The following is a 26,494-nucleotide window of genomic DNA, read 5'->3' as shown; positions in this document are numbered from 1 at the left end:
TTTTGTTTTTCAAATGCTGGTCTTGTCTCTATTCCTGGTTCGGCCCAGTCATTACAGCCCATTCAGTAGAGGCCTGCTACCATTGTATTTCAATCATGCCCAATCATTCTCATTCATCGGGGAAACAGCTTACATGGGAGGGGTACAATGAATCATCATACTGTTGCAACATGGGATGCCCAGGCAGAGAACAGAAGATGGAGGCTTGACATACAAAATGGAAACTTGACATGACTTTCGTTCACTTACAAACACAGGCCTAAACTATACAATATCCATATGAAACAATAAAAAAAAAAAATCAATACAAAAATGATGATAATACATATACAATAGTAAACATCAATATAAACCTAATGATTATACAATATAAAACAGTGGATATCCAAAACCAAAAACTTGCTACCAAAATAAGAATGTTTAAAGCTTATCCTAAGTTTGAGCTCACTTATACTTATCTGTAGGGAATACAGAGGGAGAGAAAAAGTCAGAAATGGTTGGGGAAGGGGAGGGAATCGAATAAGAAAAATAAAAGAAAAGAACTGGGGGTTTTGCTACCGTCAGAGCCTAGTGTGGCTGAAAGATCATCATGAAGACCAGGGTCTGCTCCTCAATGGAGCTTTCTACAAGGATGACTCTTGTTTGTTCAAGAAACAGCTCCTTCAGGGGCTGAGCCAAGACTACAGAATGAACCTCCAAAATAAGAGCCATCACACCAAGCTTACCTGCTTCTCTTTCATAACAGACACACTTACCTGCTTATTCTAACCTAAGCACACATGTAATCAGACTCCCCCAAAATCCCATATCTAACTCAAAACCCACTATACACATTATTCCCTCTTTGGGAAAAGGGTGAGAGAACAAACCACAAGAGAGATGGCACTTAATGCATTACTGGAAGGCACTCAGATATCATAGGAATGAGCACAGCAGAACCTACTGTTCTCTACTATTGCATTATTGTTTGCTACTGCAGAACAGAACAGCCAAAACTCTTTTCCAATATGAAAAAGATTTCTAAAATGGTGGGTTCATTCTACCAAGCTCTCTGCTTTGCTGCCTATGCCTGGGCTTCCCTGTGTCTATTACAATGTTACCATCCTGATAGTCTTTGTGGAGTCTACAAATGTTACCAACCAGTGATCTTATTTTTGCATCACTACTTAAAACATTGGGTCGTACTGAGGCCAACTACACAGCCCTTTGGAATACCACTGGGAACATCCCAGTTCAGTGATAATGAGTCCCCCTTGACTGTTCCTTTCTGACACTGGGCAGCTAGCCAGCTCTTAATCCATCCACTGAAAGGGGATATTGCTGTGTTTTTTCACTCACCATGTCATGTGGTACAAATGTTTCACAAAAGTCTATGGACATTAAATTCCTTTATTAGCCAAATTTGTGCTCCCTTCAGAGAGAGAAATCAGGTTTGTTTGGCAGCCTATTTCCCATAAAAAAACAATGCTGATGAGTATTAATCTTTTTCAAGTGCTTTAATTCCTTCTTAACTAAATCCTGTCTCAGAGTTTTTATTGTTTTACCCAGGATTGATGGGCAAGTAGAATTACTCAGGCCATCACACTGCTGTTTTGAATACTGGGCAATGTTAGCACTTCAGTCTCCTGTAACTTGTCCCATATTCCAAGTTTTATTTAAAATGAGCATTAGTGAGCCAGAGGCCTCCTCAGTCAGCTTGTTTTACATTTTGGGATACAAGTTACTCAGGCTTACTGGTATAAAAATGACTACCATAACTAGATATTGTCTAACATCTACTTAGGAGCAGGAGAATCCCTGCTCACCATCTTCATGTAATTTCAACACATCATCCTACGTCTAACTATAGAAAATATTTCAAAACACTTTTGTCTTTTCTTCATCTTATTAAAAATGTTACTATCATCATTCAGAATAATATTTCTTATTGTCTTTGGCCACACCAGACAAGGATTCCCCCTCTCAATATCTTTAGCTTCCCTTATCAATGTTACACATTTCATAAACTTCTAATTTAGAGGGATTGATGTCTATTGTCCTTTTCCCATATATAGATGGGAAAAGAACAACACACACACACACACACAAAACACATTTATAGTATAATTCTCATGTATATAATTTTTATACTATATAAAAGGGCTGTGCAAAGCTTTAGGTGGTGATTCAATTTGGAGGAGATTTGGCCCGATTCAGTGCCCGAATCTCCGAATCCAAATTGAATCAGGGGATCAATTAAAAGGTCTGAATCGGGCAGTCCCCAGCCAACTCTGAGCTGGTAAGTACTAGGGGTGGGGGAGGGGAGCTGGGGGAGGGGACCATGGAGGGACCCCTGCTGGCCCCCATCCCCTGCCTGCTCAGCCAGCCCCTCTGCCCTCCCCCGCTCCCCCAGCCCCCACCCCACAGTTGCTCCGCCCACCCCAGCTCCTGGCCCTTTGAAGAAAAGCCCTGGTGCTCACTGGGTGCTGCTGGTAAGGGGGGTGATCTCTGCATGAGTCCCCCAATCCCCCAGCCCCACTATGGGTGCCCAGCCCACCATGGCTCCAGCCCTTTAAGAAAAAAAAAATGGAGAAAACCCCCAGGAGTCACCACTCCTGCAGCGGCCTTGGGGCTTTGGGGGGCTCATCCAGAGCCCCCCACATGGTGTGGGGCAGTGGAGGGCAGTGGAGATCACCCCCCATCAGCAGGGGGGTTTCATTTTTTTTTCCCAAAGGGCTGGAGCCGCAGCGGCCAAGGCAGCCCTGGAGGCAGGGCTGGGACAGTGGGGGTGGGTAGGCAGCTCATGCAGAGCCCCCCATGCAGCATGGGGCAGTGGGGATTGCCTTCCCGCCCAGCAGCACCTGCTGAGTCAGGGCTTTTTGTTTTTAACAAGTGCCGGGAGCTGGGTCTGGGCAAGGCAGCCATTGCATGGCTGGGGGGATGGGCCTGGCTGATTCAGAGATTCAGCCAAATCGATTTGGGACAGTTATTTGAATCACTGAATTGAATCACTGTCCCCTGAATCCAAAGCAAATACTAGCCACTTCGCACAGGCCTACTATATAAACTGTCATCATCAGACATTGTTACTGAAATGGTAGGTTTGTAGTCTAAATTTTAGTCTTTCATATATGCTTTTAACATTACTTTTTAGCAAACTAATAAACTCTTCTTTAAGAACTCAGAGTTTTCAAGGAGAGTTTGTTTTCATCTCAGCCTTGCTCCTGGTAAACAAGAATTGTCTGTAAACTAGTTTGGACACTGACTCACATCAAATCTTATGTGTTGAATTTTCTTTAGCGTGCATGTGAACAAATACACCTGGGTTAACAGGACAGAGAGGTGCAGCAATAAATGGAGCAGTGCCCGCCAGTCAGCATGAAACAATGACTGCAAATTATATCTCTCTCTACTTCCTTTTTTACAAAAAATCTCACGCCCCCAAAAGCATTGTTAAGTCAGGAAGGAAGAGCCTGCCCTCCCATCTTATGCCAATGCAAACACAATTTTCAGAAACAAAAATATACTGTGGTTCTGCAATGCTTGGGAGAATGTTGCTGGAAAAAAAAAATCACTGTGTAATTAGCCAAAGCAGCCTCTCCTGGTGTTGTACTGGCAGCACTATAGGAGGCCACATGAGACTAATCAGAAAAAGCTTGCGGTAATTTGTGCATTTGGTCTGTTTGTGAGCATGCAGCCATGTCCTACCAGCTTCCCACTGCATGCAGACTAGTCAATATGCTCACCAGAAAATGGAAAACCAGCAGGGAGAGAGGGAAGGCAGCTAGTAACAGCTTCTGTGTCCCTGGAGCAATGACAGGCTGTCACTGTGAGGTTTCCATCCAACTGATATGAGACCAACCCCTCCAGCACTGCAAGACAGCCTAGTACCAGACCAGCAAGGAGAAAGCCAGGGAAGCCACAAATAGCTCTTCTCAGTTACAACTGAATCTCAGGACCTGTCTCCCACTTCCCTGTTACTAGCTGGGCAGCTGTACCCTTTCCAGGTGGATTCCTTTGGATACTGAAGATACAAGAGGACATAGCTGATATCATCATCTGGACCAGACATCCCTGGCACCAAGGTTGTCAGGAGCAGATGGATGGGGATTTGGGATCAGGCTGATACATTTTCCATCACAGCTCTTGACAGTGGGCAGTAAAATGCAGTAACATAGAGCCTGAACCTGATCCCAGTTGGACCAGTGGCAAAGCTTCCATTTGGTATGATGGAGGATGAAGCACTTAGTGAATTGTCTGTTCAGCCCTGGAAATTCAGGTGATAAAAGGGGAAATTTTTAGCCTATTTATGGCCACAGGAAGTCATGGAGGCCAAGGGTTACAGTTACACAAACAAGAAAGGGAGAAAGGAGGACCCAGGTAACTATAGGTCTGTCAGTCTTACCTTGGTCCTGGGGAAGATCTTTGAGAAAATTATCAAGGAGCACATCTGCAAGGGACCAGCAGGGGAGATTATGCTCAGGGGGAACCAACATGAGTTCATTAACGGAGGATCCTGTCAGACTAACCTTATTTCCTTTTACAATCAGGTCACAAAGTCCTTGGATAAAGGCGTGGGGGTGGATATTGTCTTCCTGGACTTCAAGATTGCCTTCGACACTGTCTCTCACCCCATTCTCATTAAGAAATTAGGCAACTCTGGTGTCCATGCCTACACAGTCAGATGGGTGGCTAATTGGCTAGATGGCTGCACACAGAGAGTGGTGGTGGATGGGTCGTTTTCGACCTGGAGGGATGTGGGCAGTGGGGTTCCCCAGGGCTCAGTCTTTGGGCTTGTACGTTTCAACATCTTTATCAACAACTTGGATGAGGGTGTGGAAAGCATGTTGTCCAAGTTTGCTGATGACACCAAGATGTGGGGCGAGGCAGCACGCCAGAAGGGAGGAACAGAATCCAGCTAGATCTGGACAGGTTGCAGAGGTGTGCGGATGAGAATAGGATGGAATTCAACACAGACAAGAGCAGGGTGCTGCACTGAGGGAGAAGGAACCAGCAACACACCTATAGGTTGGGGAACAGCCTTCTTGTCAACACAGAGGCGGAAAGGGATCTTGGGAATCATTGTTGACTTCAGGTTGAACATGACCCACCAATGCGAGGAAGCTGTCGGGAAGGCCAACCACACCTTGTTGTGCATCCACAGATGTATCACAAGCAGGTCCAGGGAGGTCATACTCCCCCTCTATACAGCATTGGTCAGGCCACAGTTGAAGTACTGTGTCCAGTTTTGGGTGCCGCACTTCAAGAGAGACGTGGCTAGCATTGAGAGGGTCCAGAGGAGGGCCACTTGCATGATCAGGGGACAGCAGGGCAGGCCATATGAGAGACTAGAAGGCCTGAACCTATTCAGCCTCCACAACAGAAGGCTGAGGGGGATCTGGTGGCTGTCTACAAATTCACCAGGGGGGGATCAGCAGAGAATAGGAGATGCCCTGTTCCCCTGGGCACCACATGGGGTAACGGAATAATTGCCACAAGCTGATAGACAGCAGGTTCAGGTTAGACATCAGGAGGCATTACTTTATGGTCAGGGTGGTTAGGACCTGGAACCAACTAAAAATAATATCCACAATAATAAGCAGAGAATTCACTCAAGATTAAACAATAGCCCCAACAAGCTTAAGTGATTGACAGCCTCTCTCTACTCTGAATCTAATTCCAGCTCCTGCCTGCTGCTGTGTGAGGGGCTGACACCTGAAATATGACTTGGGAGTATGAGAAAGGCAAACACAAAGTGGAGCTGGCAGCGCAGCAAATCCCATCAACTAAATAAATCATGGGAGGTGCGAGAAGGATGGACACGGGTTTTACAGCAACAGGAGTGCAAGTCAGTGTCAGCTCCTTGGGGAGACAACGGGGAAGGAAACGGGCTTTGACAGGCTGGAATGGCAGAAGACAGCTTTGTGGAAATGCAGGGTAGGTAGAGCTGCACACAGGCCCCTGCAGCATGACAGCGGGCAGTTTGCTTAGTGGCCTGGCATGATTTCATGCACTCGCTGCAGCTAGTTCATAGCAGTAGATTTGCTACTTGTTTCCGTGGTAACTCATTCTCATTAATGAAGTGGTCAAAGACTAAACTGAGGTTTCCATTTCTGTCAGTCCCTCTGACTCTACCCCAGGGCTGTCACAGCAATAAGGGATGCTTCAAGTCCTCTCCTTATGCCTGTAGGTCTCACTCATATCCTCAGTCTGTGCTGGATTTCTGCCTTAGATATTTTTGCACTCTCAACCTCATGAAGTGGTGGCATCCTCATAACCAAGGTGGCTATGTGATCCCTGGAAAGTCATTTTACTAACCAGTGCCTTACCATTGCCTAGCTCCACAAAGGGAGATGATAACATCAAAGGTTTGTTTGTAAAGTGCTAGAAATGCAGCGGTATAAACGAGCTGAACATTATCCACTGATACCATTTAGTCTATAGAAAGGGCTGAGGGAATAGCTGAGGCTCCAATATATTTTTTCTTAAAACTTGCCTGGGGCACCTCGGAATGTCTAGATCAGTGGTTCTCAACCCATGGCCCGCAGGCTAGATGTAGCCCAACCAGCACACTGCTGTGGCCCATGTGACATCCTGTTAAAATATTTCTTAAATGCATACACAGGAAGTAAGTAATACATTGAGTTCTGCAAGTGTGGCCCACTGTGGCAAATTGATTGAGAGCCACTGGTCTAGATGCTACTCATTTCCTGCTCACTTCTCTATGTGCCTTAGAGTGCACAAGGTCTGTGAGCACCACTAAGTTGTCTTATACCTTGAAGTATCCAGAATCCTGGTGCTGTCACAAACCAGCCTGTGCTTGTGCCCACTCCCTACCCCACAGGGAAGGTCTGGCTTTGATTTTCCTACAAGACAAGTTATTGTAAAACAAAAAGCCCCTCCCATTTTAATAACATCCCATCCACACACCACAATAGGCACTGGTGGCTCCCAGCTTATTGTAAGAAGCCCTTTCGACCTGGGCCTCAAATTGCAGGTTTGAATATTACAACTTGATTCCTTTATAAATCAAAAGGAAAGATGGTAAGTGAGATGCTAGGGCACACTGTGTTGCTCTAGCAGGAGTGAAAGAATAAGCCCTCTTACTCTAGTTTTCCTGAAAGACTGAAAGGCTCCTCTTCCAGTCCTTCCTGAGAATCCAGTTCTTTGCTGTGGTCTCCCAGTGCCATCACCTCATTCCACTCTCTTGGGTCTCCCAGCATCCAATTTGGACTTGGGAGTGTCTTGGAGATGTTAGTTGCCTGTATTTCCACCTGAGGACAATGGGAGCTGCAGGTCACCAGCACCCCTGAAAGTGAAGCATATAGGACCATCTTCAAAAAGGGGCCCAGTAGTGGGACTTAGGCAGAATTTCAGTTCAAAGTTGCAAACCTGAAACTCCTTCATTCAGCTGTAGCCTGACCCTATGGGCACCTCAGCTGCCAAGGCATTGCTGTGTTTGACTTTAAATTCCTAGGGCCTTCAAGCTCTGCCTTTGCACATGGTCACCCCAGTGTTACCAGGGCTGAGCAGGTCAGTGACTACCTCCTACCCATGCATACTAAAATCAAGAACCTAAATGGTCCTTTACCCAAGCCCCCTGTGGGGATCCACCTGGTAGACTGACAGGACAGGACACTGACGAACAGGCTCCCAACAAAAGTCAATGGAGTTTGTTTTTGAGAGAGGTGATGGTGCTACTCATGTTCATATAATGCCCAATGATTTGAGTGTTCACCCAGAAAGTGGAAGCCTGGGTTCAGATCTCTCCTTCTGCATTCTGCACAACAACCCTAAGCCCCAGGACACCCTGGGATGGGTACATGCTCTCTCTCAAGCTCTACCACTATTTAAAAAAAACCAAACAGATTCTTAGCATTTGATGCCTACTTTGCACAGGTGTAAAAAGCTATAAATAATGCAAGACAATGGTGAGAGCAGGGCCTTGCATCAGCAGTTAAAGCATTACATAGCTCCCAGATGCCTACTCTCCAGCCTTTGTTCCCTGTGGCTTGCTGTTGGGCCTTTCCCTTGCCGCCTCTGCTGAATCCCTCTCTATAGCTTTGTGCTTTTTCTTTCAATCTTCTCCCCCTTTGTCTTGTCCAAGTAGCTCTCTAAAAGCTACTACCTGTGACTCCCTCTTGTGCGCTGCTTCCTTTGTTCATAGCACTAGTCCCATGAACACTGTTTTTGGATACTTTCAGGCATGAACAATGTGTGCCCCTAGCAGGTGGGGGTGAGGCACGGAAGCAGTGGGAGCGCGGCAGCAGTGGGAACATGGCAGCAGTAAACAGGCGCTCCCACAGGTGCTGCTGGCACTGCTGGCAGCGGGGGGTGGTGGTGGTGGTGAGAGCTGACTAGGGGTCAGCGACCACCCACAGACGCTGCCAGCAGTGGCAGCAGCAGCAACTAGAGACCACCCGCAGATACCACCAGGGTGGCAAGCGGTGATCGCCCACTGGCTCTGCCAACACTTTTTGTAGGGGGTGCATGTGCACCCCCCTATGCATTGCCCTTGCTTTCAGAGCAAAGACGACAGGTAACATTGCACCTGGGAGGAATCCTTCCATGCTCAACGATCTGAGAATCAAACACTGGCCTTTTGCATAGGGACCAAGGAGAATGTTATTATAGAAGGGCATATCCACTGTTCAAAGTGGCATGTGTTGGGGAACAGGAGGTACATGGGTGAACACAGGTTTGTGTGTACAAACATGTATGCTTGTGTGACATATGCTTATTAATAACGTAATTCACTCCTGCTATGCAATCTGCTTCTGAACCCTGCCCATAGCTTCGCCATTGATTGTAGAACAGTGATTCTCCTGCAGGGTGTTGCAGCATCCTGGGGTGCCATCAGATCCTTTTAAGGGTGTCATATCATAAGGTGCCACACAATGCTAGCATTGCTAGGTGTGAAAACACATGCATGATTCACATAATAAACACAGGGAACACGTCCATACATGCAGGTACATGTGCTTGCAACAGCTCAAATAGCAGTGGCACAAATTTGTGCCAGAGATTTGTGCTGCAACACGTGCCTGAACATGCACTTTGGTGTGAGGCAAATAGTGCTATTTGCAGCAAACTGACCCTGCCCAGGTCCTCCTGAATCTTCAGCCAGGTGGAAGCTAGTGGGCAACTGGTATCTGGGGACACTAGCCCCTTGTGTCAGCTGAACAGCCCTAACCTAGAGTGGCCCCTGTACCCTTTACCCACTGCAACAGTCTGGCAGTGGGGGCTGCTGCCTGGTTGTGACCTGCTGCCAACTGCGACAGCATCCAACCCCTTGGACCTGCGACCCCATGGCTGCATGCCTGCCAGACCCAGACACGGACCACCCAGTCACCTGGGTTGTGGCATGGGCACTGCAGCAGGGCCTCCTGTACCCCTGTAGCACTGCAGCAGAGCCTCCTGCACCTCTGGGCCAGCTGCCAGTGTGACCTGGCTGAACAGCTGGCCTTCATACAGCACTGCTGTTGTGTATCCTAGTGCCCCGCTCTGCCATCTGGGCAGCTATGTGCATTTTGGTGACCGGCTTTGAACTGAAGAAGCATATCCTCCTGGCCTCCAAATGGCCAGGAGGTCAGCCAACTTGTCCATCCTCCATCTGAGTCCCCAGTGCCAGCCCTGTGCAGGCTCCTCTGCCCAGGTCCCACCACTTGGCTCAGCAGCAGGGATCCTGATGTTCTCTGTTTAAAAATAGCAAATTCTCTGATAAAAACCCCCAAATTATCTGATTATAATACCAAAAATCCACATCCTTCCATGATTAGAATGAAATACCACTATGCAGAGAGAGAGATCAGTTGGGCAATGTTTTGATATATTTACAATTTTAAAGCAATTTGGAAGCCTACCAGTGCCTCTATCATCATTATAAAATAAATTTTAAATATCTATACACTTTGGCATTTGCATTTGACTAATCACAGAAAAATCAGAGCTACCCCTTCTCCCTTCATTCACCAGGATGTAGGGACAGCTGCAGCTGGATCCACAGCTACTCTGTGGTGCTTAGCAACTGATATGCCAGTGCCCTGCCCTTGCTCCTCAGTCCCAACCCACAGCACCGCCAGTCCCCCCACTCCTGACCTGCAGCCCCTGCCTGCCCCACACTAGCTTCCACTTGGCAGCAGTTCCATCCCAGCACCGGGATATGAGTCCAGCTGCAGCTTTCCCACCCGTTGCTTTGTGGCTCTGAGCAGGGCTACAGGGAGGCAATTTCCCCTGCAGCAGTGGCTCTCACCAGCTGATCTCATCCTGTCTGGCAGCTGGGCAGGCAGGGTGTGAGATTTGCTGGGGGGATGTGGGGTTTGGGTGCAGAAGAGGTGTGGGGTGGTGTATGTGGGGTTTGTGGGTGTGGGGGGTTTGGATTTTATGGGTGGATTGTGGGAGGGTTCATGGGTGTGTGGGTTGTATGTGGGTTTGCGGGGGAGGGGCTGTGAGGTGTCTGACAGTTCATGGAGGGATTGTGGAGGGCCTGCCACATGTTTGCCCACCCCCTGCCGCAGCATGCAGCAGCAGCCAGCAGCAGGCCCTCATGGCTTATTGCAGGCAGAGCCCCCAGCAGCATGAGGCACTGTTGAAGACCTGGGGGCTACACGACATACAGAGCCAGGCTGGCTCCTGCTGCCATCCATGGCTCCTGGCACTGCCATGGAGCCAACCCAGCCCAATGGTGCGTGGCTCCTGCATGCAGTACTGGGAGCCCCAGGTGGTAGCAGGAGCCAGCCTGGTCCTGCTTAAAGGCGTGCACCAGCTCTGTGCACCATGTGTAGCCCCTGGGTCTCAGGCACTGCTGTGCACTGCTGCGGGCTCTGCCTACAGTGGGCCACAAGCGCCCCGAGGGCCTCCTGCTAGTGGGGGGCGACAAAGTCCTCCCCACCCCCATGTCTTTACTTACTGGGGACAGAGCCTGGGTCTGAGCCACTGGTGCCAGCCTTGCCCTGCTTATATTACCTCCAGCATGCTGGAGCAGCAGGGACATGTGGCAGTCAGAGATGCTCTGGCCATGTGCTAGAGTATCTCTTTGGAGGATCCAGCCTTTGGTTATTTCAGGGCACACTCCAGGAGCATGCCTTGTGCTGCTTTTTTCCAGCATGTTTTTTTGATACTGGGATTTCCTGGTATCAAATGTAGAGTCTGTGGTGCAAATATGCAGCGCAGGGAACATTTTTCCATTCCTAGCGTGCCTCCTGCGATGTCTCTCACTGCTTTGAGATGCTGCAACAGGCATGTGCTCACGCATTTGGATGCGGCCAGGGATTTCAAATAGAAATCCATAGCGTCAAAAGAATTCTGTCCTACTGAGATCTGAGTTCTCTGCAACAGAAGACTTGATTATTTTTTCTGTAGTCAAAAAATGAGTAAAAGCAAAGAGCTGGCATTTTCTGAGGGGTACCTCAAGTCTAACGAGGCTGAAAACCACTGCTGTAGAGGAATACGCTGGTAATGCTACAGAGAGTGGATTCTGATTCCAGAAGCAGGAGCAGATGGATTCAGGAAACACAGAGGCTGTTTTCATGCAAATAGCCCTAGCAATTACAAAATAAGAAAAGAGATGAAAAGCAAGTGATGTCCTTGTCAGTGAACAAAGTGATCCACAAATTTTGCATGAGGCACTGTTTTTTACATAGAGAAAAGCTGCTCATTTTCTTTGAGAACAGGGACCCAGGCAACAAAAACATACAAAATAATTAATTTCTAAAGGAAATGGTACCTGACAATGAAAACAGTTCCTTCTGTAATTATGCTCTCACCAACCTGTGGTGCTTTGAAATATAAATATTTAGCTAAGAGTTTCTCCATCAGGGTGTGGAGCCATGCCTGCAAAATTACAATGCAGCTTCCTCTGGCCCTGACAGAGGCATCCACACTCAGAGGAGCTAATGAGCTGTTTGTATCTCTTTTGTTACTTATAATGTAAGGGTACATTTCCAATCCAGTTACTTGGTTCTCTTACTCAGGTTTTAGCATTTACCCCCTATCAGCCCAGAAAAGGCTCTGGCCAAGGTTTGGAAGTGTTTCAAGCCTGCGCCAGCTGACCCAAATATAGGTTAGAGCATGGACTCTACTTCAGTTGCTACTGGACATTACCTACTGTGTACTGAGGATGCAAGTGAAACAACCCTAATACTGACAGTTCTCTATTCCCCCACCCCAAAATGTATTCCTTAAGTGCAGACCGCTCTTACATATCTGATAAAAGTGACTGGGAAATCATCTTTGGAGCATTTTAGCACAAAGACTCATAGATTACAACTACAGACATGCATAGGTGAGTGGAGAAAGCGCTGCTCAGTTGTAAAGACAAGGTTTTGCTGTGGGGGTGCTCACCTTGGGACTAGGCCAAGTGCAGTACTCAAACAATCTGACAGGCTAACTGTGTATAGAAGGCAATATTTTCTGAGGGACCCTACTGATTTTTTTGTCCCCAATATTGCCTTCCATTCCAGTTCTTGTTCTGTCTCAGTATCTGTCCCTGCTCATCTGAGCCCCTTCAGACTCCCTTGGGACTCCAGCTGTGTCCTTAAGACCAACCCCATGCAGTATAGTCCAGTGGAGAGTTGGGTTCTAAGCCTGGTCTGTGATGGCTTTTCTTTCAAAGTGATCAGTCACTTAATCTCCATCCCTCAGTTTCAGCAACTGTAAAACAAAACCATGGTTGAGGGAAAACTTTGTGAAACAGTGACACTCACAAAACCTTATGCACTGGCTGACCAGTGCTGCTGAAGCAGTGGTACGTGAGGCAGGAGTCTGGCATAAGCAACGTACTTTGGGAGAGCACAGCTTTGGCTTGCTCAGCATATGCTGCTGCTTGTGTCACTTGGTTATCAGTTCGTTAGAAACAGCTTACAACAGCCATCTGGAAAGCACTGTAAACAAGAATGCCTGGTACTATCCATAAGCCTTGCTGTCAGTGCTAAAATGGCAGCACTGATGATACAGCCAGCTTCGCAAGGGCAGATCCACTGGGGCATCAGCTACCATAGTGACAAGTCAGGGTTGAAAAAGGCCAGTGGAAAATGTGGTCCTTGTTTGAATTTGAAAGCAGTCTCCAAAGAATGTTGCTTGTTTCTACTCCTACCTCTCCAAATAACAGGAGCTCAGCAGGGTAAGGCTGGCTGCAATTATCTCTTTAGGGCTAGCCCTTCAGCCTACATGAAAGTGGGGAATGAGGCTTGGGTCAAAGGAGGCAACCTATTCAAAAGAAAAGGCCAAACACTGATGTAACTTTGCTAGGAGGAGCACTTGGGAACCTATGGAACCTTGATGTTAGACATGCAGACCATGAATGATATTAGACATGCAGATATAAGCAAGGAATGTGTAGAAGAGAGCAACATATGCATCTCCGCTAGAGGATTTTCAGTCACAGTTCTCTCACGAGTGCAGAGTCCAGCTGCCAGCATGCTGGCAAAAGTCATTGCACAGCTTCTGTCATAGGTTACCATCTGCTCATCCTCTCTCATGGGCCTTGGCCTCTCTTCCGTTCTGAGGGATTCTGTGGAGATTAATTCATAAGGGAGCTGAGCTCCCTTTGAGAAAAAGTGGCTTATATCTGCACCTGCGTCTGTAACCTGCTCCCCGCCAGGACACGATGTTTCAGATGCTCACAGGCTGGCATGCCCCTTTGTTTTGGAGGGACAGGTTTAGAAGCTGCACTGCTTTGGTCACGCCATTCAAAATTATGCATAGGGCCCTGCAATGTTCTGAGCAAGTGCATTGCAGAGAGGAGGGTTAAATGCCCATTTTACTCCTTACCAACACTGAGCCCAGCACAAGGACAAGAAGTAGCAACTGTGTGTGTATGTATGTGCGCGTGTGTGTGTATGTATGAACCTGCACACAATTCAGCGCCCAGTTACAGATTAGAGGCATCCAAGGGCTAGTGTACTACAGGGGAGTAGGATATCCCTCAGCCACGCTTTACCCTGACCCAGGCACATAATCCCTGCGTCAAGACTCCTGCTGGGGAGGGCTATTACGCTGCGCTTTTCTGGGCTTCAGACAAGTCACTTGCACGTAAACTGCTACTGGATAGAAGCAACAGGCTAACTCGTACCCCCTTCACATTATGGAGAGGGAACACTGTGGAAACCAAAGAGGAGGAAACTGGAATAAGATAAGGAGCTTTCCCACCTGCACCTGCGAGGAAAAGCACAGAAGCTGGGAAGCATAGGGGTGCAGAAGCTCAACAGAAAATCGAGTCTACAGAAACAGGATAGATATTGATACTCTCTAGTCCTGTAACAGACCAAAGGCAATCTGCAAAGTAACCTGACAGCGACAGCTGAATTCATAGCTCATGGTGATAGGGATAATGCCAGATGTTAAAGCCTCCACCTCTCAAAAGAGCTCCCTCTTTAAAAAGAAAATCACTCCAGCTTGCACTTAAAAATCCCTTCTTAATTAAGAGGAGCCAAATGGCACTGTTGATTATGCACCTGTACAGATGAGCATGCAAAAGCAAATCACCCTCCTTGGGGAGGGAAGAGGGAAGGCCATGCAAGAATTCCTCTCTACAGCCAGACCTTTCTTTCAAAGAAACACAGGGAATTGGGGTAGATCTACGAGACAATGCAATGCTGTATTGTAAGCTTAGTCATGTACCTCTGCACAGCCTCTCTGTGAAGACATACTATTGATCTACAAGACATTACAGCTACGTTGCAATTAGAAACAGTTCTGTACCCAGGAAGAGCACACACCAACTGCAGATGCTTCCTCACCCTGACGAAGTGCATTTAAACCTGACCGCTTGCTAAGAATTTGTCCAACTATCTGAGTTGGTCTAATAAAAGATATCAGATTTACCCAAATAACCTTGTCTGCCTTCCATACCTAACTGCATCTTAGTCATGCAGCATTGAGGAGAAAACCCACCTAAAGCCTCTGTTGCATTTTTTAGAAACTTTGGAAAGGGAAGGAATCAAGGGCCAGAAAAAGGAGGAGGACGTTTGTTCCTGAAACAAAAGACAGATGCTGATTGACTTTAAATGGTTTTAGTTTACAGAATCAGATGGGACTACAACAGCAGTGAGGAAAAAACAGAGTTCTACTGCAGAATAGCACCAGCAGCCCAGTTCTCATTCACATGATACACTCATGCAACAGCCTGTCATACATGCCTATGTTTGCAGTGGCACAGCTGACACAAATGGCTAGATGCATTTGCTTGCACAGCCACCCAGTCTGCTCAAGAGACTGTTAGATGTGCACATCAGAGGCAGTTACATACCTACATTGCAACAATTAGGGCCCAGCTGTCCCAGCCCAGAGACCATTTTATAAACAGTATGCTGAATGGGTGAGAGTTGAGGCTTATTAAATTGAAAAGGACTCATTTTAAACACTGGGATTTCATTTTCAGGCAGGCAAAGCTCTCTGCAGCCCATTGTCTGGAGAATACCCACCTCTCCCTGCTGATGCAGGCTGTAAAGGACTGCAAAGACCATTTGTGTGGTGCAGACACTTTTCCTTTGAGGCAGAGATCTCATTCACAAACACTTGCATTAATTTAATGTGTAAAACAGTTCCGTTGAAACTGACTCTCCATTACAGAGACCGCATCTGATCAAAGGCATCTGTACCTGACTGTTCTGCTGAGACCACACCCGGGTGGGCTTTAAGGGGAGTTGTCAGATGGCAGCATGAGAGATTTCTTAGGCTGCTGCTATGAACTCAGTAGGGACATTAGCAGTTTCTTATCTCCTGCGTGCCAGTAAGGAAGAATTCATATTTCTTTCACAACCTTTGTTTAAATAAACTCATTTCTCTTTTGTATGACAGAGGAAGAATGGGCTGAAGTCACAGAGATTTTATTGTCTAAGCGATAGGAAAACCAAATAATTTATGAGCTGGCCATTCCCCCACCCTACTAAAAAAATATCTACCCTGGCAGGTCATTTCTTCTATGGCTATCAACCTCACTATAGACATGTCTCAAGGTGACTGCAAGAAGCTGGGAGATGAATGGAGAACCAAGCCATTGGACCTACCCGCATAAAACCAGCTAGGTCCCGTCACCCACAAAGTGATGAATCCCGCATTTTTCACAGGTATTTGTCAACAGCTTTACAAGCAGCCAAATCAAGAGTAAAGTGGAGCACACTGGCATGAAGAGCATGCTCTTAGGAAGTTCTGTTTCCTTCAGACAGGTGATCTATGATTCACAACCTAGATGAGCACAGGATGAATCCTACAGCAAGAAGCTGTGTATTCAGTGGTGCCTTAAGCCAAGGTCTGCTCCCTTACACCTGCACAGCCAGTTAGTAGAGCTGCACAGACATAAGGGCTGGTGGGATTCATTGTGCTCTGCACATGGCATGCAGAGTCAGCAGGAACCTGGCAGGATCTAGCTTCACATCAGCCCAAGTTGAGAAGCTATCTCCTTCCAAGCAACTTCTTGGCTGCATAACTCCCCCCCACCTGCCTAGGAGATGAGTTAAATGATTCAGATGGCAAGAGGTGCTCTCCTGTGAAAGCAGCAGGACCTTCTGACAGAGCCAGTTTTTCTGCTCTAAACTCTCAGTAATTCAAACACAGCAGATGCTAAAGTTGGTGATTCTTCAGGCAGTCACCACAGCAGGCACATTAACTCACTCTCTCACAGGTATATGCACAGTTTTAATTAAAGGCACAAATCCTGGATCTAAGAATCTCTGAACTCTATATCCAGAATCAAATTAAGCCTCCCTGACCTATCTCCAATTTCAAGGTCCATAATAGGTCCACTCCAGTGCCTCTGAATGGTATGCTTTGGTGCTTTGCCCTGCTCCTCTCTAGAGCCATTTGATGGTTAGAAGCTGCCAAATGGCTAATGGACAAGCTTAGGGTCTTTTATGTTTAAGCAAGAGACTTGCCATCAAACAGAGATCAAGCAGCTGTTTCAATCCAAGGCAGGATATTTTATGAGCACTGGGGGACCAAGAAAACCCAAACAAACAAACAAAAGATGCATGGCCAGCAACAGCAACAGGAGAAACTGCTCATAGCCATCCTGCCCAAAACACCAGAGCAAGAGCAGCACCCAGTGGTCATAAGAGGCATTTGATCCCTGGCCAAGGCCCTCTTGAACAGCAAAATGAAACTCCGAGGGTATTTTTCCTGCATTTGGAGCTGGGGCACTTATGTAAACCTTTTTTTGCATATTATACAGCACAAACTTGATGTGGATCAGGGTTTCTTTCTTCTGCATTACACAGCACAACCAGCTTGATCCGACAGCATGTTTAAAACAGTTCCTTTTGCCAGCATGCTGCGAGTCCCACCTGCTCCTTGTGAAATCTGTTCTTCTGCATTCTCCCCTAGGAAAGATCCATCTTTACTGCTACAAATACTTCCCATTGCATTCAGCTCCCCAGGTATAGGCCCAGCAGCACAAACTGTGTAGCTGTAGTTCTTCTTGAAGTGGGTATGCCGTTAAAACTTGAGAGGCAAGGATGTCTCTGAATGGTGATATCTTTTATTGGACCAACTGCATGGTTGGGAGAGATTTTAGACAAGCTATTGGCCATGAAGTGCTCTTCTACTGGGCTCAACAGCTTTTCTAAAACCTCTCCCAATCCAGTAAGACATTGCTCCTCTTCACAAAAAAGTATACTAACCTCTCACATATTTCCCAGACCATCACAGGTACATCATCACTCCAATACCACCACAATATCCAATTCTAGTATTAGGAAATCATGACAGGAACTGCAATTGAAAATTCTTGTCTGACTGTGCAAATCTTTTGCTAGAGACTAAGGAACAAGGGAGGCGAGGAAGACAGCAGTAATGTGTGTTCACGTTTACACCTTTTGTACAGGGCAATAACTCAGCTTCACAGATCTCCTCAAGCTCTCCAGTCTGCAATCAAAGCTCAAGCTGGGATACCTGGATAGACCTCTAATAACAAACTTGCAGTCCACTGAAATGATAAGTGGCACAGGCTCAGCCAAAACTTCAGACATGAGGGATCTCTTCAGTACATGCAGTCTCTCAGAGTATGTCTTGGTCACCTTTTCTGAAGGAAATGTCCCATTAGACTATCCTCCGATCTGGGTAGGGTTGTTACAATCTGTTAGGGCCAGGTGGGATTTTACTGGTCTCAGACAATTCTCTTATGGCTGTCCACCCTAGGACATTTCCCCTGAATGCCTTTTCATTGTTTTTGGCCCATTGCTTAGTTATGTTCCTTGTGCTATCAGCACCCTGAACAGTTCATCACCCTCCTCCTGCTATTCTAAGTAGGAGTACAGAGTTCTTTCAGTGATTGGCTACCTATGCATATTAGCTTATCTTGTCTCAAAAGCACTCCAGATAATGAACAGTCAGTCAGCATCTGCAAGCTGAAGGAGACTGTGCTCCTGAGGACAACATTCCCAGGAATCAAAAGCATGGTGATGTCCAGGGAAATTGCTGTTAATGCAACAGTTTGCAGCCCATGGGACTCTGTGGAATCACTCCAACAGATCTTTATGATTTCAGTGCTTCTGCTCATTGTAGCAGCTGGCAATTATCTTTTGCTTTGGTCCACATTCAATGGGTTCTCATCACTACTTTCAAGCCAGCTGGTCAGCCCCAAAGACACCATGACTTTTAGTATATTTGGGAAAATTTATGATTAATTAGAAACAAAAACATAAATTCCCATACCCTCAGCTACCCTGCTCACAGGAGCTCTACCTTTTTTCTGTCTAGGATGTCCAACCTCAGAGCTTGCTATGCAGCATGCCTGTGGGTTTCCTTTGGAGCCGCCACACTACTTTGATGCTTTCACAGGCCCTGTTTAGCTCCTGGAAGCCACTCAAGTCTCCAGTTTGGCTGTACTCAGATACCATTGGCTGCAGGATAGTGATGGGGATGCTGAAATTCAGGTGGGGATATATAGTTCCGATGCTGTTGTCCTTTGTGTTGCTGGCAACAATCCCTGCATGTGGAGGGGAGCAGCAGGAGACAAACATTGAGTTTACAAACTTGGTGGCTGTTTAAGAAATTAAGAATGAACTTCCCCCACAATCCCTCCCTCCAAAAGGGTTTTGGCTGTAGGATCTGTGTCCTCTGCAACTTCATATGAAGCACAGTAACTCTGTTTTCCAGGTCTACGAGACCAACAGAAACAAAAGGCCAAATTAAGACATCAAACTCCAGATGCACATAAAAATATAACAGTGTTGCTGCAAACTGAAATACCCAAAGAACTTTGAAAAAGGTGGAAAAGATTAAATTATTTTTTTCAGATGATGGAACCAAGACAAGAATTAAATAACTTAGTCTCAATGCAGCTGACTATGGACAGGAGCGGGCTCATAACTTCTACTGCAGCATCCCAATAAAGGAAGATTACCATGCTGAAGATGACCTAACTGATAAGGAAAGTAAAGTAGTTACATACTTTCAAGCCTCCAGAAGGAAATTGCTAACAGGGCTCTAATAGCTATACATGACAGAAATCCTGACACATGCTTTCTAGTTAGGAAACTTTCATGTTAAAAAAGAAACTAGGGACACAAAGCAGAAAAAGTCTGCTATGGAGCCTAGTGGCCATGCAAGAATATAGGGAAGAATCCCTCAGCTCTATCTCTGCTCACTGTCTGACACATGCCTGCATGTTAGTTGTCCCATTATGGGCAGAGTGCAAGCCCTTTCCTGTGGAACTCTATAAGGGTTTATGTTTGATGCATAAGAGATATCTACAAAATCAATTGATTTATTTTGGGAAAAGACAGGTCAGCAACTTAGATCCTGCTCCTACTAAGGATTTAAACACATGAACAGTCTCACTTATTTCAATGGAGAAGCTCACTTTAGTCAAGCATGTCCTTTTCTAGATTACGGCCTTTGTATCTGGATGACGATGAAAGGAGTAGACAGGATTATGAATAATGCAGTGAGGAGCCAGGTAGTTCTACATGACTCCATCAGTGCTCCACAATGGCAGCCTCCAACACCAATAGCATTCGTAAGTCCGGGACTCTTCCCCCTCCCCTCCAACCTATCCAGTGTTTTGCGTCTTTTAGCTCACACATAGGACACCAAAAATGGAACTTCCCCAGTTACCAGAGCCTCAGTAGAGTGAAAAAGAGAGGAACTAAGTTGGACCTTTGCCAAGGTTCCAGGTGGTCAAAATGAAAAGGGAATGACAAGTAACCTACTGGTCAGAGCACAGGTCTGAGAGTTAGGAGTTTTGTATTGTTCTGTATTGGATGTATGGCTGTGTATCACTTATACCATGCCTGAGTTTTTCCATCTGTAATAAGGGAATAGCCATAATCTAAACCTGAAAGGAACATCATATGGGTTGATATTCTTTAACTGGGATGGAAAACATAATAGTACTATATAGTGTTGGGCAACTGTCTTGCTTTCCACGGAATGGTGGCCATTTAACAACTTCAAGGGCATGGGCCTGTGCACTGTGTGGACATCCAGCAATGATTTAGTACATGACTGGCAACTTCCCTGAGAATGAGAAAGACAAGGAGATAAAGCAAGCAAAGTACATTTGTTTACCAAGAAGTTCTCCACTGTGGGTAGAAAAAAGGGGACCCCCACTTGAGCCACCATGAACCGCACAGGTTGTCTGAAGCATCACAGGCTTGTTAGCCACAGTGATTACAGCTGACAAGATTCCCGATGTCACTGAAGGGCCACAAGCCTGGCCAAAGACGCCAAAGCCAACAACATTTACTTCTTCTCCTGCACAAATGAGAAAACAAGTCGGGGGGAGGGAAAGTAAAGAGAATTCACACAGCAAACAAACAACAGGAGCAGATGAGCGAGTCCAGAGGCAGATGTCACCTGTAATGGAAAAGGGTAGGAAAAAAGGATGCAGAATGTGACAAAGAAGTGGAAGCAGAATGTTAGTTCTCTGATGAAATACTGGCAACACTTACGACACTGCTTAAGATTTCAAAAGCACAGGCCCTGGGCCTCTCCCAGCCTCCCCCACCAGTCACTTCAAGAAAGTCTATCAGTTGAACTCTCCCCTTCTCACTTGTTCTCCATCCACATTTAAAACATTCCTGGATCTTACTTTATTAGTGGTCTACTCATGCTTGTTTTCACAGCTCTTTCCAACTCAGCATCATCCGTGTGGGTTGCCAACTTTCTGTTCACACCCTACATTAGACTGCTTCCAGTGATGTACCATGGTTTGCTGTATTGTAGACAACACAGAGGGTGGTGTACCTGCTTGAAACCTATAACAACCTATGAAGAAATAACCTCTCTACAACTAGATACACTGCTGTTTACCACACATTGCTGTTTGCAGGCCTTCATATGAGTTTTCAGTACATAACCCAGCATATGAAAACTAAATTTGGGTTCAAACATTTGCTATAATATATTACAAGATCTTTAATAAAGATCAGCTATATTACACCTGAGGGGGTAGGGGGAGAAGAAAGCTGCAGGCAATACCCCACTTCATGCTGCACATGCGGTTCCTGGGGCTCTGCCTGGGAGCTGCAGGGAGCAGTGCACCATCAGGTCAGGCTGGCTCTGTGCCTTCACCTCTGGCTCCTGGCTAGAGAGTTGGGAGCCACAGAACCCATGTGCAATTGGGCCAGGTCAACTCTGTGCCACCACATGCAACACCCAGAGCTGAAGTTGGGAGCCACACACTGCAGGGCCAAGCCAGGCTGGCTCTGTGCCTCCATATGCAGCTCCCTGCTGGAGTTCCGGGAACCTCATATGGAGGCATGGAGCTGGCCCACCCAATAGCACACAGTTCCTGGCACTCCAGTGGGGAGTTGTGCTTGATCAGGTTGTCTCCATGCCACCAGCTAGGGCTCCTGGTACTACAGCAAGGCCTGCTGCTGCCAGCCACAGGGTCTGTCTGTCCAGGAGGGGGACCTCCCACACACACACCTCCCCATACCCACATACACCCCACAACCTCACACACATATCCACACCTCCCCATAAACCTCTTACATCCCCCACACACACTGTACAAGAGTAAGATTTTATTGTGAGCTATTCTGCAATCGCCTCTATATTCACTATGCAAACACACAAATCAGGACAAAAATATTTTCTAAACTAAAATGTTACAGATGTTTGATTTAGTATATGATTTTTTTTCTGGTTCCAAGATGGCAAAGCCCCCTGTCAAAAGGACTACTTCCAGGAACAAGGAGAGGGACTTCTGGTGGCAAAGTTCAGGGGTTTGGGGTGGGACTTCTGGTCCCAAGATGGTAACCAGGGGGCAAGGCACATATCAAGTCATGGGGATACCCTTGTGGCCCTCAACAGATGACCAAAATGCATTAAAGCAACCCTCCAGCTGAAATAATTGCCTACCCCTGCTTTAGTACCACAATCTTAGTCCCACTCTTGGAGATGCTGTTCTGCAGGGAAGCATTGCCAAACTGATATGACCAGATGACTCTGAGCTTTCATTCTGCCTTCAGTTTATAACACAGACCCAGAGAGTTCACATTAGAAGTCAAATGTCCCAGGTATAACTGGTCAGGCTGCAAGGAGACAGAGTGTGGGAGGAGAGAAAAGAAGGTACCTCTTACCTTCACAAAACTTGGAAGCTAAAACTGGCTCTGCAAAAGAGAGTAAACTTTCCTGTAGTTCCACCACTGCTATGTCAAAGGGAGAATCATCTTGTGTAGCAAACACCACTCTCCCATTAATGACAGAGCTCCTAGAAACAAACACAGACAAGTTCCCCAGCGTTAAGTCTGAAAATGCTTGTTTTAGAAAATGAAAGAAGTCGTACCAAGAGACATGCTGTACATCAGGCTCAGGGTTTAGCGCTTGCAATGGAACAGATGAAGATAGCTCAGGTTACATCCCAGGAGGCAGAACATATCTCTCCAGCACCCTGTGGCTGCACACTATTCCACATAGCTCCCATGGGTCATTATGGGGTAGGTAAAGCAAAGGTGGTGCCAAGGATGCTGCACACACTCTACATGACTTGCAACCATTCCCCTTGCTCAGCAAACCACCTGCTTCTTCAGGTGTCTCAGTTTCACAACCTGGAGGGCACTGCTGTCTCCTGCCCACTACTCTCATATCTGAGGATGACCTCCAGTGCCCTATATTTCCATAGCATGTCTGCTCCTTTGGACACACTCAGACAGGCCCCAGTACCTGTTTGATGGGGCAGAGCCTGTTTCATGGTGTCAATGAGAAGACAGCTGTCAACCTGACAGTGCTGGTGCTACCCAGAGCTAAGGCTGCATCACAGCACAGCAAGAAAATCTCAGAACTCAGGGAGAAGGGCAGCATCATTTCCTGACATCAGGCCAAACCAGTTGAAAACAGTCACACAGATAGACTGCCTTCTACAATTAACACCAGTGCCAGAAAGGGGTCAGACATGGGTATGGTCATAAGAGCAGCCTGGTTGGAGAAAGGGCACTCCTCCAGATGGGCTAGAGATCTAAACCCCTTCAAAGCTGTTAAAAATCCTAGGATTGGTCATTATTATTGACACACAATAGCAGGAGCAGCAGTTCACTATGGTGTCCTCACTAGTGGCCAATTCTTCAGTTAAGCAGAGAAGCCCCTTTTGCACAGATGCTCTAAATGAAGGATGCCATACTTAGTCTGTGGAGCCTCATGATTCAGCCCGTGGGTCTCTGACTGACCACGTATATGCAGGATACAGAGCACAGAGCTGCTCTAGTAGGGGAGCTGGACCTGGTGCTGCTGATGCAGCACAGGGAGTTGGTCTGGGGTGCACTGTGTGTTGGCTCCAGGGCCAGTCTGAACTGGGTCACAGTAGAGCCAGTGCATACCTATTTGTTCACCTTTAAAAGTATTGGCCCTGCATGCAGCTTGTGCCCTGCACCGTGTCCCACATACACTGCTGGTCCAGCCTCACATGCCTTGTGTATCATGTGTTGGCCTTGCTCCAGGCCTCACTCTGCATGTGGTGCGCAAGACCAGCAGGGGGTGCATGCTGCATGTGGTGCCCTAGCAGGCCTGCCCTGCATGCTAGCTCTGGCGCAGTTCATCCAGCCCACAGACTGGCCCATGACCGTCATCCAGCCAGTGGGGCCAGATAAGTTTGACACCTGTTCTAAATACTCCTTGTCCACCAGAGGAGTAAGACTGCAGAAGCACCTTGCAGCTTTGAAGATCTCACCCTCATTCTTCGCCATTGTTGATTCAAACTCATCTCCAAGCTTCCAGCAACACTGGAAGGTGGATCCCAAAACAGTCTTATGTTACTCCCAGTTTGGCTGCTGGGTGCCACTTGAGATGGAGAGATGTGCACTTTCTTTTGTAATACTTGGTTTGCGGCCTAGAAGCTAGTCAAACTCATCTATTTAGAACCCTTCCAAACTTACATTCTGTCAAACTTGTAAGTTTCCTTTTAATCCAAAGTGCAATGAGAGAACATCTGGGCACATGAAGTTGTTTACAGAATACTGAAATCCTTTAATTCCCAAGGCTGAAGTCTTGCTCATTTAGTAAGTCTATAGGGCTTGAAGTGCAAATGTTGCCTTGTGTGTATCTCTGCAATTTGCATAGATTAGTTAGTGTCTTTTTCAGAGGTACTTTACCTGTTTGTGACTGCTTGCTACACAGTTGAATTACCTTCATGAGCCCCAGAGTGAAAAAGTGACTAGAAATGCACAACAGTGTACTCTCACGGCCTCAAAACTAACAAAGGTTACGAACTTACTGGGAGTCAGCACTCCCTCAAACCAAAAGTAAAGTCCAGTCTGTGCTGCAATATTTGCATCCTCAAAACTCCTTATTAGAGGGTTTGAAAAGGAAGGAAGCTAGTCAACAGCAGAGCACCTCCAGCAGCATAAGCAATGTACGCAGCACTGTCAGGCCTATTTTTTTAGCAGCCCCAAGCTGACTTGTTTCTGCCAAATGGCAGTGGCTGACAGTAGCTTCCCCTCTGCACTTTGTGGTGCAGAAATATAGAGACAACAATCAGTTACAAAGTCTATGGTTACAGTTACAGATATATCACAGCTAGCCAGAGTACAAAGTAATCAGTGCTGGGCATCAGGCATTTAAGCAGTTCATGCTGCAAGCAGATAACCAGTTTGCTACAATTAATGCAACAGGGAATAGCAGCCCTGGCTGAGTTTTGCAGTTATGGAAACCAAGCTCTTCTCTGCTATGCATATACATGTAATACAGTCACTGTACCTCATTCCTTCTAATTTATTAGAATAAATACATTATTATTTATATGTGACCAGAAAAGAACCTCACTGCCAAAAACTGGCAACTGCCTGACTCCTGTCTCATATCTGACTGCAGCAAAAAAGGCACGAGAAAGATGCAAAAAACAATGGTGAGACTGTGATGTGGAGCCAACTAAAGTGCCTATATCTGCCTGGTTGTCCCCAGAGGTTTTGGTGCAGTCACTGTAAGAGGATGATGCAAGTTATACGAGAAATCTTAAAGGGACTGGTGTGGAGGCTTACATTTCCGGGCCGGGCTGAATCCTTACGCAGACGCCCGAGTCCTGGCTCACCACGTGTCGGCAGGTCAGCACCAGCCTCGGCTTCACTGCGACGCCTGAGCCCCAGACGGCGCCACACTCCACCAACACCGTGGGGGGCCGGAGCTGCCATCCCGACTCCAGCACCTCCCCCAGGGGCTCCACAACCAACTGTGGCCACCAGGCCAGCTGTGAGTCACCCAGACCCGCCAAGGCGCTCCCTAGGCTGTCCAGGATGTGGGCAAGGGAACACACCAGCGTCAGCCCCACCCACTGGCCGGCCTTGCAGCACAGAGGCGCCGCCACAACGCCCACCAGGCGCGGCCCATCGGGGCAGGCGGCGAAGATGCCCGCACCCTCAGTGCCGGGCAGGCAGCGGGCATCGGTGAGGACCAGGGCATTGCCAGGCCCAGCCAGGTTGCTCACCACACCGCGGCTCAGCGTGTTGAGGAAGATGTCGGGGCAGAGGGTGCCAAATGGGGACCCGCAGGCCCACAGCGCCTGGCCTAGCCTCAGCCCCGCAGCCGCTCCCAGTCGCGCCAGGCCCGGCCTCGGCCCCGGCCCCTCGGCCAGGCCCGGCACAGCCAGCACCGCGAACCAGGGAAGGCGGCGCAGCGCGGCCTCGCCCTCGGCCTCCGGCTCCTCCTCGTCGCCAGCCGGGAAGCGCCAGGGCTCGGCCGGACCCAGGGCTGCGGCCAGCGCGTCGCGGAAGGCGGCGCAGCACGCGAGCAGCAGCAGCCGCGCCTCCAGCGCCGGCCCCGGCCCCGGGCGCAACACGCGCAGGCGGGCGCCGGGGGGGAGGCTGCGCGGCAGCACGGCGCCGCCCCGGGGCCAGGCCCAGTTCCGCGCGCGCCGCCCCGCGCCCGCCGCCAGCAGAGGCGCGAAGACAGCGCCGTGGCACAGCACGAGGCCTGGGCAGCGGCTCAGCACGACGCCGCTGCAGCTCCGCGCGTCCCCGCCCGCCGCGTCGCTCGCGCTAACCGCGCAGCCCGGCCCCGCCGCGCCCCGCACCGCCGGCGCCCACATAGCGGCTCTCCTCCGCTCCCGCTCCGCAGCCCGCCCGCCAGGGGGAGCTCGCTTCGCGTC

At 47.8% G+C, this 26,494-nt stretch overlaps 1 protein-coding gene across 5 annotated transcripts; it reads right to left on the bottom strand.

Annotated features, from left to right (window-relative positions):
* On the bottom strand, positions 1 to 26,494 carry TYSND1 (trypsin like peroxisomal matrix peptidase 1). Of its 5 annotated transcripts, none has more exons than XM_090056797.1 (5): positions 25,392 to 26,494; positions 22,503 to 22,633; positions 20,485 to 20,670; positions 18,658 to 18,901; positions 7,153 to 7,288 (listed from the first exon to the last, which is right to left on the bottom strand). In XM_090056797.1, the coding sequence occupies exons 1-4, from the start codon at positions 26,432 to 26,434 to the stop codon at positions 18,684 to 18,686; spliced, it is 1,578 nt and encodes a 525-aa protein (XP_089912923.1). In that variant the 5' UTR covers positions 26,435 to 26,494; the 3' UTR covers positions 7,153 to 7,288; positions 18,658 to 18,683. The 5 variants fall into 5 exon arrangements, with proteins under 5 accessions (XP_089912926.1, XP_089912923.1, XP_089912924.1 ...); XM_090056798.1 differs by lacking the exon at positions 7,153 to 7,288 and adding an exon at positions 11,527 to 12,630; XM_090056799.1 differs by lacking the exon at positions 7,153 to 7,288 and adding an exon at positions 14,975 to 17,294.

The sequence above is a fragment of the Crocodylus siamensis genome, chromosome 7 (assembly GCF_052110815.1).
Source record: "Crocodylus siamensis isolate JL-2025a chromosome 7, ASM5211081v1, whole genome shotgun sequence".
Classification (NCBI taxonomy): Eukaryota; Metazoa; Chordata; order Crocodylia; family Crocodylidae; genus Crocodylus; species Crocodylus siamensis.
Note: the sequence above shows the minus strand (reverse complement) of the source record. Positions and strands in the feature narration are given on the sequence as shown.